The sequence below is a fragment of the Pelobates fuscus genome, chromosome 5 (genome assembly GCF_036172605.1).
Source record: "Pelobates fuscus isolate aPelFus1 chromosome 5, aPelFus1.pri, whole genome shotgun sequence".
In the NCBI taxonomy this organism is placed as follows: domain Eukaryota; kingdom Metazoa; phylum Chordata; class Amphibia; order Anura; family Pelobatidae; genus Pelobates; species Pelobates fuscus.
In genome coordinates this window covers 75,484,485-75,505,385 of record NC_086321.1, presented here as the reverse complement: position 1 = coordinate 75,505,385, position 20,901 = coordinate 75,484,485, and the positions used below count along the sequence as shown (strand labels likewise).

The following is a 20,901-nucleotide window of genomic DNA, read 5'->3' as shown; positions in this document are numbered from 1 at the left end:
ATTCTGAATCCAGCACCGACTTCCTTCGGCGAACCCAGCGCCGATGTCCCTCGGTGCTAGGTCAGGCTCCGCCCACGCTCCTCCCTCGCTATGAGCCGGCGGGTGAAGGAATTATTGAATGCTTTCCTATGGGGAAAATCTGACGCTGGAGGTCTGTCCGTCTAAAAGTCAGTTTGGATTTCGGAAGCCCTCTGGCTGTCTGGTAGACAGCCACTGAGGGCTGACTTAGAGCTGCAATGCAAACATTGCAGTTCTCTTGCACTAAGTGCAATAGGGAGACAGCACCCAGACCACTACAATGAGCTGAAGTGGTCTGGGTGCCTACAGTGTCCCTTTAAAAGTAAATTTCAAATGTAAGGCCAAATGAGCCAAAATGAGCACAGAATTGATTTGGAAAATGTTTGTAAATGTTGAAATCCAATTCGAATTGTGGCTAATTACATGTATGTGTTTGTGTCAGTGAGGGGTGGATGCAAAGCCCTACACATTTTCTTTCCCAGGTAAGGATGTCCCTGCCTGCAATCTCCTGCTTGTGTTTGGTTTTCGGTTTAGTCTTTCAGTAACTATTTTATGAAACAAACTCTTCTTTACCCTGGACATAAATAAACTTCCTTCATTTTGTAGAAGGTCCTTTGTCATATTTAGACCACACAATATTTATTAATAGATTTTATTTAGTATCAGCATCTGAAATCAATATATTATTTACCACTATGACAACCAGCAAGATTAAAGAAAAAACACGTAAACAAATAAGCTTAACAATGCAATTTTATTGTGATTCCCCCAAGTCTCAAACTGCAAAAAAATAAGAAACAACAAACAAATAAAACAACATTTGGTCAATACAAGTTTTGTACTTACACAGACTCCGACTGTAGTTACAATAAAGCAATTCACATGGCCACTGACACCAACATAACATGCATATTTGATGGTTTTAATTTTCTCTAAAAATTCTTCAAATATCAGGATTCACAAAATATTTGAAGAAGAAATCAAGAGGCAGAAATAGTCCATTGACTGAGTAGTCTGAGAATGTGACTGAAAATTGTCATGAACACAAAATTGTCACTAATTTCATTAGTGTCCTTAAAGCATCTAGACACTGGGAACTAAAGTCAGCTTTCTGACTGTTAATGAGCTACAATGCATCTGGACAGATACAAACCACAGGCTGTTGCTGAAGTGTGCCCATTATGTCTGCAGCTAAGCATCAAGGGAGTTGTAGTCTCAAAATAAGAGCTACAGGTATTTCAACCAGTAGACGAGATATGGTAGAAAATTAACAGTCTTCCAGCTGCTGGAAGCAGGAATATTATAGTCATTCGGCTGGTATGCGTGAGAATGATGCATTGTAGTTCATCTCCTGGAGGTCTGGCTCTAGAACCTGCCCTTAATAGTTGATCCATCTACTGTAAGTATTAATACGACATGGGGTCTCACATTTTGTAAGTGCTAAAGTCCCATTTTCTTTTTACATCAAAGTAACAATAACATTAGACAGATAAGTACGCCAGTATAGCCTAGAACTATGTCTCTTCAACAATAGAGACAATCGAGAGGAAAATATTTCATTAAATATAAATATTTAATGTCTGTTTGTTTATTCCCTTTCCTAAGAAACTAGTGTATGGCCATAAAGGTTTTAAGCCAACAACATTGTGCAAACAGCAATTTTAAATTTTTCTTTTTTTTTTTTCTTCTTTTTTTTTTTTATGGTCTGGTGAAATATTATTCAGCAGGAAACAATTATATTTAGCTTTAGCGAGAACAGAAAAAAAATATTTCTATTGTTTTCCAAAGTGTTGCTATTTACCCCAGTGGAGAGCAAGTCGGCGTCTCCAATTTTTATTGTGGTATTGTATCTACGTAGATGACGGATTGTTACAAAAGCATTGCCATTTCTACAATCCTCTTTTTACGCACGCTTACAAAAATATCAAACAATACCAAGAGCTAGAACAGAATTTCAAAATGACCCTTTGTTTTTCTACAAGAAACATTAGTTTTAACAAACAGCAAATGTTCACAAATTAGCTTTTTGTCTACCAAAACAAATCTCCAACATGCCATTTTCAGATAAGCAGGAACAAGAATCTATGGTACCTTTTATATTTTATCGGACTATGTTTCCCGAAACTCGCATTCAGTCAACCTCATGCTTTAATCTAACATTAGCTTTTGAGCTGATAGTCCCCCAACTCTGTCGAAGAGTTGATGTTTCTAACCAGACAAATGACTCTATTTGAGGACAGATCTTAGTTAATCTGTTTACCTCGCTTACATTTATGATAAACTATTAATGATTTTACGATGCAATAGTATATTACAGTCCACCGATGTTGTTTTCTAGTTGTGACTGTATAACAACTATTTCCATCATCATCATAAGTTGTCCAACATATTATATAAAACAAATTATAGAACCAAAAAGTATCCACTTCTTGGTCTTACTCTACCTTTGTGGACAAACATTTTTGGTATCTGCTTGTGTACCTTTAATTTATAATAAAATAGTCTTGATTCATGGATACAATAGTGTATTAGATGGCAATCAATCATGAGTTTATCCAGCTCCTGTTGGACAGAACAACCTTCATCAAAGTTGGCTAAGACAGATATAGTCCAAGAAGAGCTATAGAACCAGGTTTCCCCTTCTTCTGGACCATTAGAGTTTTCATTGTTCGTATTACAATGGGCAATAAAATAAATAAATAAGTATGATAATCAATACAAATTATGGTGTAGCCTATGTCAGAGAGGGTTGTGTCTTTACAGCAATTGTGTTCTTGAAATTTATCCAGATTTAATTCTATATATTTATTTTTATATATATTTATATATGATAATAAATTTGATATGAGTAATATTTTTAATTCAGTGCAAAGTGGTAGTAGGACATTAACAATACCTCTAGTTCTATGGAGATTCTTGAAAAACAAAGAGAGAGCATATTCCATTTCAATTCTTTAAGTAGACATTTTGATCCAAAAATCCTTCTCACAGAGAAGACAATAAATACATGTACATTCTGTATACAAACACAAATATTTATCCATAAAAATTCACATTTAAAGCTTTAGCCAGCCACAATGGCATCATACATTGGACAATTTTAATTTGCCCTTGAAAATGCACTGGAAATTGGCAAAAATTGGGCAAAATAGAACAATCAAAGTTTTGACCCTTTACAGGAAAAACACCTCCTGTTAAATGTTGGTCTAGTCACTGAAAAAGGGTACCAGGGGTGAATGTCTGAAAAGGTGAAACAATGCTTCAGGCAAACCTAATTCTGTTTTTTAGAATTAAGGAGCAAGTCACTAGTTACCTCTACCTCCCTCTATCACCTCAAATACAAGTACCATTTAAAGACTGGACATACAGAGTCCTTGTCACAGGAAAGGCATTCATTTATGATCTTGTGCAAGGAGAACGGAGCACCATGTTAGGAGCTGACTGCACGCTTGCTAAAATAAACTTGTATCCATCATTGTATCTGGAATTCCTATATACATTTTTCTGATAAATTCAGTGCGTCATCAGGAAAAGTGACGTGGAGTGGATTCCCTTTTGGTGAAGTTCTATTTGAAGTTGTCTGTGTTGTCCGTATTTCATCTACTAGCAAAATTTGCTCAGAGTCTGGTCCCTCAGAAGAGACAGATTGGTCAGAACCACCCAACGTCCTATTTGTGGTTCCAGGCAGGATAATGGCAACCGTAGCCCCAGGCAATACAGTGCTACCTTTGAAACTACCGTCACTCAGTTCTAGAGGATATAATAAAGTCTGGGAAGTGGAACTAACTTCTCGTAACTCCCGGGAAACAAAAGACGGGGAGTGACTCGAAAGGCCTGATGAGGCCCTTCTACCCTCAGTGCAATTAAAGCTCCCTGTTGAATGAGGTCGTCTACCTCCTCCAATCCTACAGAACAAGCACTTTATCTTTTCAATCAGTTTGCTTAGCACAGTCTTCCTCAGTAATATATAAATCCAAGGGTCCAAAATGGGATTGACAGAAGCCATTCGGATTGCCTTCAAATCCGGGTTACTTGATATATCTTTGACTACCTCTGGCTGGTACAGCTGGTTAACAAAAACACGAACCTGCAGGAAGAAAAAAAATAAGTATTAAAAATGTTAGCACATATAAATTGGGATTTAAAAGAAACAGACATAACTTAAACCATCAAGTGCATATTTCCATGATTCCCAGACCACCAGAAAGAAGGAGTTTTAAAAATCAATTCAAAACAGGCAACATTTTGTTTTGTGAAATGTTCTTTTCTTTGGAACAAAGAATATTTTGCTACACTTATATAAGCATGTCACTACAATAGTCTACATTCCTACATAATCTCGGCAGCTTGAATAATCGTACGCTTGCTTTGAAAATGACAATATTGATATCCTGATCAATCTGTAGGGTTTATTTTATCATAGACAAAACACATGGTTTTCCTTTGATAATTTACGTTCAGTTCCAAAAACCTTTGAATTAAATAACTTCCTAAAACACCACATTACAGCTCAGTGATGTTTTAAAGTTTTCCGTACACAAAACAGTTAGAAAAAAAAAAATAACTATAAATGAGACGGAAACTGCTTTGGTTTTTTTTTTTTTTTTTTTTTTTTATGATAAAAGCTGAAAACATTAAAAACTGCTATTTTTAAACAGCACAGACTTCAATGTCAGGTAAGAAAAAAAACTGTGTACAACAGCACTACTGAAATAATTTAAAATATATATTCTCATCATATTCCTTCTTATTACATTTAGTTCATCTTTACTAACAGAATCTTATGTACAATGTTAATTTCTTTGAGATAGGACACAGCCACCAATAAATCCCATTGTATAGTTCTGCTACACATGTTAATACTATACACATAATAATAATCATAATAACAAAATTTCCCCCCTCTGATGTCACATGGGCCGCGCACGGAATGAACAATTTCGCCGGCAGGAGTGCGCTGTCAACTGAAATGAACCCCCCCCCCAAAAATGTGAAATACACTTGTTGGGGTAATTTTCTTTACTTTAATAAATGGGGCAGCTTTATATGAATTGTGTTTTGAGATATGATTTCCAGAACACTTTAGATAACAAAAGTTTAACGCACCTATACACAAAAGAGCTATATTCACCCAAGGCTAACAGAATCTGGTACAAGCTATTTCTGGTTTTCTGTTGAAATGCAAGGATTTGGAGCAATAGAATGCTTGTGTTTTATCCTTTTATTTTGCTGCTAATAGCTAATTACAATGCACCCAAGGCGAGCTTGCTCAGCAGGTATACCATCCCTGGATGTAACTTGACACGGTTTTTCCTTTGTGTGTGAATACTTTTTGTCCTAAGGCAACCTTAATCTTAAGACACTCCAACAAGTGTGTACATTGCTTACCAGGAAAGCCATTTGAGGTTGCTAGTAGCCAGGAATTTCTAACCTAAAATAGAAGAGCTTAGCTTGCAAAACAAGTAGATCAACCTTGAATCAACCAGTTTGCTTCGAGTTTTTATTGTGGGTTATGAAGCCATTCTGTGACTTCTGTGTTATGTTCAATGGCCTCTCTAAATTACATCAATAAGGATGTTTAGATGTTATCCAAAATATTAAGAGACTTATTTCAATGTATTGCTGTACGTCCTCAAAAAAACTTTAAGGAACTATGTAGTTCAGTGAACATTTGCTTCCTATTGACATAAAAGCTGTGCCGTTAATCAGTTCGGATTTTAACGTCACTGTCCTAATTGCAAGAACACAACCCACCTTCCCGGCGTCACATTTAAATAGGACATATCAAAAAAATAATTAGATTTTCAGGATTATGTTAATCTGGTGGTGTCAGTACAGATGCATGTTTGCAAGTGTTTTTTCCCCCCTTCCATTTATAAGAATCGTTAAATAAATGTTAAACCTCTGTTTCGTGTCAACCAAGTCTACCTTAACACTTGAATTTCAGCCAAATTTTCCACTCCGGTAAAAAAAGAGAATCTAGTTGCTATTCAACTTGATCCATGGTTTTAAATGCTCACTAACATCTTTCAAGATGATTCTCGAAATAATAACTGCAACGTATCTTTTAATCTTGCTGGACCAGTTTTCCTAACATGTCGAGAGCCGCCAGGTTCTCTTACTTTTAGAAACAGCATTCTTGGCACCTCCTGTTATTGGAGTATTCGGGTTAGTTCTAATCCCTTCTCAATATAGCCTGTTGGAACATGTTTTATAAGACACTTTTTTTTTTTTTCCAAAGAAGGAATATATGAATGTAGCAATTCCTAATTAACTTGATTCTAATGACCTCAAAGTGAAATATGGTCCAAACCTCAAAAAGCACCTAATTCTCTGTACAAATCACAACATTAAATATGTCAAATACAACGAAAGAGCAAGTGAAGTAAATGGTTACTTCTAAATGTTGGGTATTAAGTATTTGTACTGTACATAAGATAAAGCCGAAAGCAACTTTTTCTAGTGGTTGACAGATACTTATAATTGTTTAAAGAAATGTTATATCAATTATTTTAACACCTTCTCATTTATAACTGTAAAAGTAAGTGATGTTGGAAATATAGACAGCGAAACAGAAAACTAGCTTAGGGGCGATGTTCTTTCTATGATCTTTGCCTGAGATTTCCTAGATTTGTAAGGAGCAACTCTGTATCTTTGGGGCTTTGCGTTAATTGCATATATTCAGTTTACAAGACACATAAAACCAAATAATGGAGACGGATTTCCAACCATTAGACCCGGCTTACAGTGCAACTAACCCATAGGGCATTAATAAGGGATAGCGTTTCACCTTATTAACAAAGGTGCTTCCTTTAACAATGCAATAATTTCTCTAGATTTGCTTTCTGTATTTTTTTAACCCCTCAAAGACCATTCTCAACAAGACATGACATGAAGTTTACAAGCTTAATGCCATTTTGAATCCTGAAATTGCACATTGATGTACCTAAAAAAAAAAAAAAAAGTACTTCATCTTAAGGGTAAACTATTGTGTTATGGATACAACATGTATTTCTAACACTATAGTCTTCTCCTCAATATTTAGATTGAGCTACCCACTAAATAAAAAAAATTAAAAAAAAGTCGTATTTACTTTTCTGCCAGCACTGAGATCTAGTCCCTACAGGCGATCAAATCACTTCCTGCGATGTCACACTAATTCTTCGTCTCTCTAACCATTGCTTCTCATACATGAGCATTGGAGTTGAGAAGCGCATGCGTGGCCAGTACCCTGCTCCTCCAATCAAATGCTCTCTATGAGAAGTATTTGGGGAGGCTGCCTGTGACAGCCAAGTCTTGATTCTGTTCTCACAGCGGAATTACCTTTCTTGGCTGATACAGTCTACAGAGGACTACAGTCTGATAACTACACTGTCCCTTTAACCTTGGTGATAAGATTCAGCAGTATTGCATGCATCACTATAGGTACAACTGATGCAATATGCCTGATTGAAATTGGTTTTCCAATTGATTAATCTTGCTGGCCTTTCTTAACAATGGGTTATAATACAATAAACTATACTTAACAAGCAACTGTTGAGTTATAAAGCCAATATAATGAACTCTGGCTGTCCAATGTTAGAATATCACAACAACAAATTCTGATCATGCCGGAATATTAATAATGGTTTTCAGTTTGTGAACCAGGCCAATATGATATTTTAACAAGAACATATTTAAAGAATTCTGCGGGTTTAAGCAAGACTGCATTTTTCTTAAAAAAAAAAAAAAAAAAAAAAAGAGAGAGAGAGACAAAAACCAAGTTATTTCTTCCGCCAACTGGACACGAAGTCTTTACAAACTATTGGTAAGTCGTACAAATTAAAGATTTTAAACAAAAAACAATTTTTTTTTTCATCTGATAAAAACAAAACAAAATAAAATCGTTATTTAACAACTGTTGTAAACCATCCAGAAATGATGCGAGCGCGCACACTGTCCACTAATGGGAACAGGACGTCATGATCATTACTGGATTTCTCATGAAATACTTGGAAATCAAAAGCACGTTTTAACATCTCGTAAAACAGCACAGTAAATAATGAAATAATTCCTTCTGGTGTTGTGGCCAGCAGATGGCAGGTCTGTCAAATCATTGCTTTCGTTCTTTATTAATTTATAGGAAAAGCAATCAGAAGTTCTATTTTCATTTAAATGGATTGGGTCAATAATAGTCCGTCTAGATTAGTTTTGCCAAGTCATTTTAACCCTTGGTTGATGCACTTCACACAAGAAACTGATAAATGACATAGCATTTCATTAACCTCAAATTATACTGGAGCAAGGATTTGCAGAGAGGGCAACATTGATGGAATCAATGTTTGGATTGCAGGAACAACCTAAAAGAGTTTAAAGGGACACTATAGGCACCCATGCCACTTCAACTCATTGAACTGGTCTGGGTGCAGTGACAATCTGTCCCCTTAACAGTCCAATGTTAATGATTGCAGTTTCTGATAAATTGCAATAATTGCATTACATGGTTAAGACTGCCTCTAGTGGCTGTCAATCAGACAGCCACTAGAGGCACTTCCTGCATGTTAGAACATCCAGCCTCAGTAAAATCCCCATAGAAAAGCATTACAGCTATGCTTTCCTATTGGGAGGGCCTAATGCGCGAGGGAGCTACAGTGCTAGCAATACAACATTGTATTCCTAGCACTATAGTATCCTTTTAATCACCAAATTTAGAATTATGAAGAACCGAGAACAGATATGCAAATTTCAGGTCACAACTGAGGAGTTGTTAACCCCTTAACCCCTTAAGGACACATGACATGTCTGACACGTCATGATTCCCTTTTATTCCAGAAGTTTGGTCCTTAAGGGGTTAATGACACATGACATGTGTGACATGTCATGATTCCCTTTTATTCCAGAAGTTTGGTCCTTAAGGGGTTAAAAAAAAAAAAAAAAAGCTGAGTTGAATACAATTTTCCATCCACCTAATTTGAGAGAAAATATTAAATCTCCATACCATCTCTCCAAAACTCACAGTTTAGTGCAGGGGTAGGCAGCTGCAGACCTTATCTCCCATTATGCTTGTATAGTCATAATGCTGGCAATGAATCAGGGGAGATGTAGTCCACAAAATCGGGAGTGCCGAATGTCGCCTACCCCTGGTTCAGTGTATAAAACCTGGAGTTTCAAAAAATACCAATTATTTTGGCACGTGAGGTAACAAAGTGACAAACTAAAATATGTCATTAAGTTATTGTTTTGCATAAACTAAAACATTTTCCTAAGGCCTTTAAAAAAAAAAAAAAAAAAAAAAAGATAAGCATCATTTATCTAATTCTAGCTGGTAACTGAACACACAAAATTGAAATCAATTGAAAACCAAATTGCAAAAGCTGTGACGGCAGCTTAGTTGTATAATTTATCGATTTTGTCCTTAATTGTGCTCTGTAATTTAGGGGAAAAAAGGAATTTACTTTGTGGACAATCTAAAAATGTATTATACACTGTATCCCAAAACCATATAACGCAAGTCCATTCTTTTTTTTTTTGTCTTTTCAAGATTAGATTTCAAAGTGAATTGTACTGAACTCATGTTGTCTGTCATCTGACATTTAGGAGCAGTCTATTGACCTCTCTTGATCCCTTTAAAAATGAATACTGTGGAAGTGGTCTCTGCATCTGTACTTAGAAAACAGGAAACAATCCTTTGGGAGCTGTGACCTGTGATTGAAACAACAAAATCCCCTTTATTATTATCTAGTAATCAGAGGATTTAACGGATTGGCCAAATGCACAGCAGACATTTTTAAAGAATTTTAAAATACCCAGCTGTGTAACGCACAGAATTATAGCTTGTTTGTTCCCCCATGATATGCCACTACCAATTAAAAAATATAAAAACAAAAAGAAGACAAAAGAAACAGATAAAGAAATTAGAGTCACAGACACATTATGAACAAATCAAATTATGCTCCCAGATGTAGAGGATTCATTTCCACAAGATGTTCTTAATGCAGGAAATAAATATTCCCAATTTGGTTTTCTTTTTAGTAATCGTTAAATATATTGGAACCATACCGCTCGCTCAGGGTGATGATATCTGTCTGTCTGGCTTTTCTAGAACCCAGATCTTTTCGGTTACTCATTGTTAACCTCTTCAGTGCTGGGAAGGGGTTGTAGACGATTTAGCAGCTCTCAAAGTGTTAAACCTGTTTACTCTCATTTTTATGAGTAGTTGCTAATAACTTGTTTGTTTTAAAGCCAGCCTATTCATGCATTCATTAACTTTACATGTCTCTACTGGAAGAGTAATTGAATGATAATACAACATCAAAGCTATTTCTTATGAATATGTAAGAATATAATTGATACTAGTTGAAGCTTGCTGTGCATTGTATTTACACCTAGTTGCATGACTTTGCTGCTTGAAGCAATCAGAGGCAAAGTCATCCTTTACGTACGTATTAGATCAGGGGTCCTCAAACTCCGGCCCCCCCAGATGTTGCTAAACTACAACTCCCATGATTATCTGGCCATCTATGTAATTCAAAGAATCATGGGAGTTGTAGTTCAGCAACATCTGGGGGGCCGGAGTTTGAGGTCCCCTGTATTAGATCTTTGAGAACCATTCAGAGAGCAATTATCTTTGCTATAGATATCACTAAACTGTGATTTGTGAAGAGCTGATTAATGACTAGCTGAATTTGAAAGAACTCTCCAGATTAGTAAATATGGAGGTGTTTCCAACTCTGCTAGTTTGCCTGAATTTTTTGGGATAAAAAGCTTCTGTAATGTAACGGATATACTGGTAGATGGGAAAACCTCCACGTCTTTTGTAGTGACAGACAGTCAGTGACCTGTAGGCGTTAGAAACTAAATGCTTCCCCAAGGCAACAGGAACACAAAGCACTAAATAGACCATGATTAGGGTATTGGTATCAGAATCATGGCATCACATTGTCCTGACCTAGGGCCCAATATGGGACACATTCACCCATTTATTAACTGTGCCATTAGCAAAGTTATAATCAAAAATAAAGAAAATTGTAGTATGCATAGCTATCTTAACAGATTAGTCTTAGGTAAGTATACAGGGCTTCCAGCTCAATACGTATATATTTATAGGATTCCAATTCCTCCAGTTGGAGGTCGGTGGAGGCACGTTAAGATTCTATCTATTTTGCAATAGGACTCACTACAATAAATTAGGAAACCCCTTTAACTTGGAAATGATTTTTCAGTGCCGTGAATAATATAATGTTGTTTTATAAAATACATTTAGAGTAAGTGGCTTTCAAAAATTTTAACTAAATTAAAAAAAATCTGTCTTAGCAACATTCCAGCAAAAGTCAAATTAGAGACAAAAGGGCATAGTAATGATTTTTAGAAAATTGATTTTTTTTTTACATTAAGAAACAATGCTTACATTTACTTAGGGTTTTCATAGTAATCACCGATAACCACAAGCTCAGATAAAACAAGCTGATGGCTCAACTATAAATTACACTCAGTGAAAATGCTCACATTTTCTTCAGGGTCTACTTTGGAATTTCAAAAATTCCACCGTGACCACATCCATCTAAATCCCACCCTGACCGTATACATCTGAGCAAAGAAGATGGAAACATATTACAGTATAGAAAGGATGGTATATCGCAAGAGAGAGGACTATGCAAACATCTGGAACACAGGGAATAAATCATATATCAATATATTCATTTACTTAAAGGGACACTATAGGCACCCGGAAAAAAGGGACATGGGGGCACACCCGGAACATGCATTTCTAAGTAGTGGTGCTGCCGTACAGACCATAAAAAAATATATACAAAATACAGACTAAGGGACAGCGCACACGCAAAAAACAAATACAGCTTAAAACCATGTATCTCAGTAAACAAATATGAGGATTTAGTTACACCATGTGACCATATTGTGTTAAGACCACAACTACAACACAGTACCCCAATATCGGTGGGTAATTTTTTTATTCTTTATTTTTGCAGGTGGCCTATATCAATTTTAACTGCAATACTTACTGCTTAACCCCTTAAGGACCAAACTTCTGGAATAAAAAGGAATCATGACGTGTCACACACGTCATGTGTCCTTAAGGGGTTAAACGGCTTCCTGAGTCTCTCTGCAATTTATGCTTTCCTGTATTTTTTGTATGTGTGCGTGGTTCCTTATTCTGCATTCACTATGGGCAACTAGACAACATCATGTCAATGAAGCGGTCTGGGTGTCATGTCCTGTATGGTTAACCCTGCAATGTAAAGCATTGTTGTTGGGAAAGCATTGGATTGGACAAAATCCTAAATCATGATGATCTTACTCATGGAGGTGGGATGGTGGTGCGGAGGCTGGTGCTGCAAGGGAGAAAAGGTAATTAGGCGCTTTTTTTTTTTTACTCCTTATTTGGGGGAGGGGCAGGCTTCTAAGCCTTTAACATAGCATTATTGCATTAGGAATACATGCTTGTGTATTGCTTTCTGATTTTTATCTGAAGTTGTGGATATGAGGTGGGTGGTAGGCAAGACACAAGGGAGGGCGGCAATGCGGGGCAGGCCTTCTGGAAATAACGTACGGTATGTCAGCCAGCCGGATGCGTGACCAGACCATGTAACACAGTGTTTCTGAAGTATTCTGCCAAGGTCTAAGAGCCCTAAGTTCACTCTGCACACCGTGAGTGCAACTGAAGATGCTATTGTGGTGTGGGGACATTTCCAAGGTGTGGCCCAAATGCAGGACACCAGAATACAAAAACTAGAACTGCAGGACAGGAACCCACAACTGTGACTGTCTGACCTTACTAGGACAAATTGAGAGATAGGCTTCAGTATTCTGTAACGGAATTTACATAATTTTTTTTTACGGTCCACAAACAAGAAACAACAAAAACGAATCATTAAAAATTGGTCTTTCTTTGCATAATGGCACGATGGATTCATTTACAGATTAATTATTCCCACAGGAAGCTGCATCCCTGTAGGAAAGGTAATTAGCGTTGAACCCTTAACCCTCCTCTTCTGCTGTTCTCCAGAAACAATATCTGGTGGGACATTCTTTTTCTGCTCCCTGGTATGCAGAGGGGATGCCTGGCTGTTAAGGATGCACAATAAAGCTGGGCACCAAGATCTAGAATTTGATGGATTAGATTAGAGTAATTTATTAAACCTGTGCAGTTTAACCCCTTAAGGACACGTGACATGTGTGACATGTCATGATTGCCTTTTATTCCAGAAGCTTGGTCCTTAAGGGGTTAATGGTCTGCAGAGAGTATAGAAATCAGCCAGCCCTTACTCTACACAAGCATAGTGCAAGGAGTACTTCAAGCTTGCATGCCTCCTAGACAGGCCGAGACATTTAAGAGGGGGAGAGATCATAAGTGAGTTTCTCTCTCTTCGCATGTACAGGTGAAAAGTTATTTGCATTTTATTTTCTTCTGACTTCCTTTTCAGCTCTGTGATTGACATAGTTGTAAATCCAGATATGGATTCCACAGGCAGCAATGAAAGGTATCCTGCAATTGCTACAGTTCATCCGTAGCACTGGGCATGAAATTGTGAGCCCTAACTCTGTTATCAAATTAAGAAAAATAGCAGGCATACACAAATTGCCCTCTCTGCCTGCTAATATTTACTCACGAGCTGTTTCTTCTGGCAAGGACTAAGAGTGCAATCAGGTATAGGAGCAGTTGTTACCAACCAAAATTGACACAGCTGGGTGATTAAATTCCCAAATAAACACGCGAAGAACTATCAACTACATCCACAAGTCATATAAAAAAACAATATTGCTGACCGGGTATTAGCATTGTATTAATCAAGTCGCTCAGATAACAAAGAAGAATTTAGAACATTCTTATCTGTATGCTGAGTTAATATTTGTTAGTGAAAGCAAAGTCAACAATCAATTGATGCATTAAAACAGAGAACACAAAACGAATTATTGTGAACTTGTGTAGTGGTTGCCATTTACATAATGGCCTGAACACCGTACCCGTGAGGCTTGAGGAATCTGCATAACACAGCAAAAATATAACAGAATATCTGTGATGGTTAAATACTTTATTATTATTATTATTATTATTATTATTATTATTTATAGAAATCTGAATAATCAATAAACGGCTGCCCAGACAACTGCCATTGGTGATACTGAATTTCTAGTTCAAAACATGACGTTTTAGTTCTGTGTCTTTTATGCGATTGCATGGAGAAGCATTGGTTTTAATGCCTCTCTATCAGATACAGTCAGCACAGGTGAGCATTTGCTGCAATGCTTCATATGAGAAGCATTCTATTGGTGGGCGGAGCAGAGCTGTAGTGCAAAACCATCTCATTGCTGGATTAGATGTTAGCTAACCCTTTATTTCAAGGGGGAAATCAGGCCCAACAAGCTAAACTGTTAATAAAACACTCCAGTATTATAGATAAATATATTATGTATAATACTGGGATGTTACTTTAAGTTTGACTGAGTTGCTTTGCAGAAAGGCTCTGTCCAAATCTTATGTTAAGTGCACAAACAGAACGCCTGAATTAAACAACACACAGCATCTGTGGACTTTAAGTTATTTTGGTACACTTTTGTAGTATAACTAGTTTCAGATATCCACTGAAGATACCAAAGAAAAAAAATTCAGGGATACATTTCAGGAACGGTTCGGTTTGGAAAATACCAAAATTAGCGAGTGATTTTATTTGTAAGTTACTATATGCAAGTTGTCATCAAGTTGCACATGACTCTTCCAAAACACATGCATGAGTATCCTCGTAAAATGTGTTGTGGGGTATGTTGAAAATACGAAGACACAACAAATTATTTCACTATATACGCTTAGATCGGAAAAAGGTATATGCAAAAATCAAAGGTTTCCTTTAATGGAGACACATATAAAGTGTGGTATAAATTATAATATCCTTCCGAGACTTTGTTTTGATTCTTCTTTTGTTTTGTTGGGTTTTTTTTTACATACTTGCGGTTCATTTCTTTCTCAGCTGCTGAATGAGTACAAATGACTCAACTGCAAGTTTTTGCAACAGCCCAAACTGCTACAAACAACCATGAATAAGTTATCATCTGCGCAAGTTTGCAAACTAGGCCAGAGCTTTTTCCCATCTTCTATCTGACATTACATTTAAGCAGCTGGTCAGCTGTAAACCAAAAATGTTTGTGTTTGTGTTAGTTATTTAGGCTGCCAGCTACCACATCAATCTTGAACAGCATACCACTCGCCATTCAAACAACTGATGAAAAGCGGCTTGTTGAACGATTTCTTACTTTTACTACGGTAGCCAGGAACTAACTCTTTTGAAAAGCTTTGGATCCGATTTTAGAATTGAGCATTCACTAATAATAGCAACACAGACACACAACTTAACAGTGTTCATTTTCAAGCAGTACTTTAACCCCTTAAGGACCAAACTTCTGGAATAAAAGGGAATCATGACATGTCACACACGTCATGTGTCCTTAAGGGGTTAAACAACCACATTTAAAAATATATATATATATTATTCTAGAAAAAGCAATACGGTGGTGAAATAATTAACCTAACTTATGTTGCTTTGGCGATGTGTCACTCACTAGTGTCATTAAATAGGAAATGTGTTTTACTGATAGAGAACTTGACACCCATCTGTAGTGACTAGATATTTCATTGTGACATATTATATATATTTTTTACATTTTAGCAACCTAGAGGCCAATGTCGGGCTGTTCTTTTAAATTTAGTTTTAACTCTTTGAGGAGTGGAGACTGCATACATGAGTTTACTCTCTATAACAGGGGTGCTCAAAAGGTAGATCCCCAGATGTTTAAAACTACAGCTTCCATGATGCTTTGTCATTCTCACGGCATTCTAAAGGTATGCAAAGTGTCATGGGAGTTGTAGTTCTACAACATCTGGGGATCTACCTTTTGGGCACCCCTGCTCTATAGAAACTTAAAAATTAAGTTCTAACCTAAATATAAAAAATAAAACCTATCCAGATGTATGAGGCGGAGTCTGGGTTTCGCTTTCTAACTCACTTTAAGGAAAAAGCAAACTTTTCGGAGACAGTGAATCACCGGAGAGAGCAATTAAATATGATTCCAATTATTACAACCAGAAATGAGTTCCTAGGAAGTCAATATCAACACACTGCGCTTTACAATTTTCTGACGTCAAACGTTCAACGTTTTATGACAGATTGTCCTCCTGGATGTTCCCCTGATGTCTGGATCGCTTAGCTGTTCTGAAGCCATTTCAGAACCACATAGGTAACCATTCACTCTGCAATCGACTTGAACTCCAACTCCCATCAAGTTCACAAGGACTTTGTGAAGATTTTCTGGGCATTTTGGTGGTTGCCGTTTGCACGGCTGGATAAATTTCATGCAAACTGCCTTCATTACAAAACAATTTTCTTCTACTCTCATTTTAACAATTGATCGCTATTGCTCGTGAAATTGTCCACTAAATGCATTTTCACTGGCTTGAAGCTACGCTGTAAGCTGCTCATTAATAATTAGTGACTAATCCCCTGTGTGGCAGTTAAAGTTCTTATATGAAATAATTCTCCACTGGCTGGAACTGATATAAATATAAATAACACAGCAATTTAGAATATTCCAACTTGCTTCACACCTATAGTGCATTGCAGTCTTCAGGTGGAGTGTATAGAGAACTTCTTGGAAAACTGGCAGAACAGGGATGGTAACTATATTAGACACACAAAACAGGCTTGTTTACAGTGTTGGTGAGCTATTTAGGGTTTGCTTACTAAACAGTTAATTGTGGGGAATTCAGACCCAGACTAACTTACCAACTCATCGGCTGTGATGTAAGTAATACTCAGTGTACCATGATTCACTATGTAGATAACCTACCCCTTTTTTTAAATCAAGGCTATGTAATATAACAGGCATAGGCAACCTAGGCACTCCAGATGTTTTGGACTACACCACCCATGATGCTTTGCCAGCATTATGGGTGTAATAGCATTATGGGGGTTGTAGTCCACATCTGGGGTGCCAAAGGTTGCCTATCCCTGTAATATCATTTTGAGTCTCTATAACAGCTAGTATTGTGCACCATTTAAAAAAAAAATTACTTAATGATTATTTCTGTATTTATTTTAGCGAAATGTCTGGGGTGGGTCATTCCCTTCTTGAATATTTGGACGCCTGAGAATTGAAAAGATTTGAAAAAAATCTTTGTACAAAAACTCTGCATTTTTAAGCAAAAATTGGTTTGCAAATACCTCCTAGAGTTAATATTTGGAGAAGTGTTTGAAATGTAAGTTGCACGTTAGGTATAGTGTAAAATAGCTTCTTTTTTTTTTTAAACTAATTTGGTGTTGAGTTTCAGTAAGACAATAGTGTTTTAAAGAAAAGTATTACTCACTGTTTGAATAAGACATGTTAGATTGGAAATTAAGTGTGTGCCTTTTATGCAGGAGTCTGGGTTAACCAAAAATGTTCAAATTTCTGCCCATTATATTCTAGTGGTAGCAGTAACATGTATTAGTCATTATAGAATAATACTTACTCTTAGAGGATTATAAAAAATAATCTAGCAATGAAATGAATACACCAATTTGTGTCACGCACAAGGTTTAGGTATTGAATACGGAGAAATGTCTTGCCAAAGATGCATATTTACATTTTATACTATTTGTATTGATAAATCTCTGTTATATTCTGCAGAGCTATACAATGGGACATTCTCAACTTCTTCTTTTTAACCATAGCCCAAGAACACATTTTCACTACGCTTTGCCACTGCAGCTGCTGTGGACTGTTTTCCATGAATGGTTGGCTGAGCACCTTGGGAGTGGAATCTACAACTGTCTCATTGCCAAAAATAGACACCAATGCCTTTTTTTTTCCTCTTGAAATGAGGGTCCTTTACCGTCACAGATTGTACATTATGTGCATTGGTTTTAAACTTTGATACTAGTGCTGGCTCACTGCGATGGGTGTTAAAGTCCATCAACAGCTGGGTTCCATTCTAAATGTGTTAAACAGGTAAATCTTGTTAACTTTCTCTCACACTTTACATTTCATACAGCACGGCTCTTGGGGGACTTTGCACCCCAGACAGTTATGAACTAAACTTCCCTGGAGTAAACAGCAATAGAAATCTATGTCCTATCATTCCCATATCCCCTACACATTGGCTTAGATACCTTGCCTATACATGAAGCCTATAATGGCATTTAATGTCATACTCAGGGTTACAAGCAGATTCTGTACAGGGTTATATATTAGCGCTGTGCGCTGGGAGTTTAGCCCCCTCTCCGTCCTTTAACTTTCAACTTTACAAACTGAGTATTGGTGGATCAGAGTGCAGGAAAGATCCATTTTATGTCTAGTGCCCAGTTATTCTATTCATAGAAATGATCTAAAAAATAAATTATAATATTATAAAATATAAGAAATAACGATAAAACTCTCTGGGAGCAGAAGGCTAGGGGTGTGGCAGAGCTCCTGTGAAGGTACAGTGTGAGCACATGGCTGGGTTGAACTTACCACCAGGGGGGTGGAGCAGATCAGAACCACCACCGAGGTGGCTATCAGCAGGATGACCATCTGGATCTCAGCCCCAGCCATCCTCCTGAAGCTCCGGCGCCTCCTGAAGTCCGAGATCCGAGCGTCCGTGCCGAGAGATGTCCTGCGCACAAACTGGCGGTGCATGCGGATCAGCGCCACGCACACCAGCACATTGCACAGCACCGTGACCAGGATCAGGAACGAGCTGAACCCGGCGTACATGTAGGAGTAGGCGGCGTAGGTGGGCACCTGAGTCCTCCAGTCTATGAAACACCAGGTCTCCGGGTACTGGAAGGTGTTCTTCCCCAGCCCCATGTTGGGCAGTGCGCAGAACAGAATGTTGGTCACATAGATGGCAAAGAGGGTCAGACCAGCCAGCTTCTTATCCACGTAGTGATTGTAGAAGTAGGCATGGTTGATGGCCAGGTACCTCTCGATGGACATGGCACAGATGATGCTGAGACCTGACAGCCCAAAGAACAGGAGGATGAAGGAGCTGTACTCACATAGTTCTTTCCCCCCAGGCCAGGCCCCCCTGACATAGGTGGCTATGGTGACAGGGCTGACCAGGCAGGTCCCCAGCAGGTCAGTGATGGCCAGTCCACATACTAAGGTGTAGAAGGTGGTCTCCTTCTGCTCCTTGCGGGATTTGCACAGGACGATGATGGCAATGAGGTTCCCCACCACCCCAAATATAAACATCACACATGGGATGGTTGGAGGTCTCCCTGGGACAGTGCTGTTACTTGTGGAGTTCAGAGAGACCACCATGCTGTCAATAGACATGTTGTAACTTTCCAAAGGAGACATTAAGGTCACATCCAGGTGCAGAGTGTCAGCAATCTCCCCAACAGGTACTTCTAGCTGTCCCTAGACACACTCTGTGTCATTCGTATACAGGAGACTTATTTCAGCGATGAATCAGTCTGTTTTATTAATTCCAATCCAAAAAAAGTCTAAAAATCTGGAGATGATGTCTCTCACACACAGATACTGCTGGGTGCCAGGTGTCAGGTTAGTTCTCTGTGACATCCCCGCCCTGGTAAGAGCTGCTTTCACATGGGTTTCTCAGTGAGGAGCGATTCTCATCATGTCTGTGTGTTGCAGAGCTGCTGAACAGGAGATAGAAGTCAGTGTTGCAGAACTTCATTGTATCAGCCCTCAGAGTTCTCCCCACTGATACTTTGTGGCAATCACTCCCCGCCTGTAGATCACACTACAAGCTGCAGCTCAAGTTTGTCTCTGTTGAAGTTTCCCAAGAGAGGCGTGGCTTGTCTCAGCCCCTCCCCCTGACTTGTGTGATTGGTGGCATTGATGTCAGTGATGAGGTGAATGCATGTGGGCAGTGGGGACTCTCTGTCAGTACTCCTGTCTGTCTGTCTGTGCTCACAGCCTGCTGCTGTCAGCTTTAAGTGCTGGGGGGGTGGGGTGTCTGTCTTACTAAAAGGATTTCAAGCAGCATTGCCTGACTGAGGGAGAAATCGACGTCCTGGTCACAGCTGTGTATGCCAACATCTGGCAGCTCAGTTCACAGCATTGCAGTGTGTAGCTGGTGGTGATGGGAGTTGCAGTTCTTGTGATGGGATTGTAGATGGTGTGGATCATCAACCCATAAGATAAAGTAATGCAGGCACGTGTTCCTTTCTAATTTTATGAAATAAGGAACAGGCAGGGCACAGTCATAAAAAAATAGCACAGGACACCCACATGTTACCATCGCACCCAAAGCACAGACTCACCCCAAGGCTTACATACTGCTGTCTGCATGCATCAGCAAGATACAGTTCATTATCATTACTCTATTACATGGGAAAAGGGGGGAGGGACCACATTAAGGGTAATCTTTTTGCAAGCGATGTGTGATGGCAGGTGTAATGTGAGAGTGGCACATAGACTGCTAGCATTTTATCCAAATTGACACTTTTTATCTTAATCCATCGATGTCATGGCGAACTGCAGAACAGCCTCGAAGAGCAGAAGGGATGCACAGCATATAAAGTGTTAAGAACACACCGAGAGGCAGCAAGTTGGCAATTCTAATGCAAATCTCACTAGACAGAACCATAAAACCCAGTCAGATAACAGCCCTTTCCACAAGTATTTACTCCTCCTCGGGGAGAATTGGATTCTAACAAGGTTATTCTCTAAAGATTGGATTGTCAGGAATTCAAATTATAAAACAGAATTTCACATTTTTAGAAACATTCTACAACAAAGTTGTTGTTTTTTTTGTTTTTTTTTTGGACTAACATTCTTAATTTATTATTCATTAGACACACAATGTATTATTAATTAATTAAATACAATCTAAATGTCAACTTTCTAAAATAGACAACGTGTGACTATATCCAAAATTGTAAATTTTCTTCAAGTCAGCTAATT

At 38.0% G+C, this 20,901-nt stretch overlaps 1 protein-coding gene across 1 annotated transcript; it reads right to left on the bottom strand.

The window, feature by feature from the left end:
* Positions 1-1,690: 1,690 nt before the first annotated feature.
* PTGER4 (prostaglandin E receptor 4) lies at positions 1,691-19,765 on the bottom strand. The gene is made up of 2 exons (XM_063454000.1): positions 18,499-19,765; positions 1,691-4,105 (listed from the first exon to the last, which is right to left on the bottom strand). Exons 1-2 carry the CDS (start codon positions 19,327-19,329, stop codon positions 3,509-3,511), a joined length of 1,428 nt encoding a protein of 475 aa, XP_063310070.1. The 5' UTR covers positions 19,330-19,765; the 3' UTR covers positions 1,691-3,508.
* Between the last annotated feature and the right edge of the window lie 1,136 nt (positions 19,766-20,901).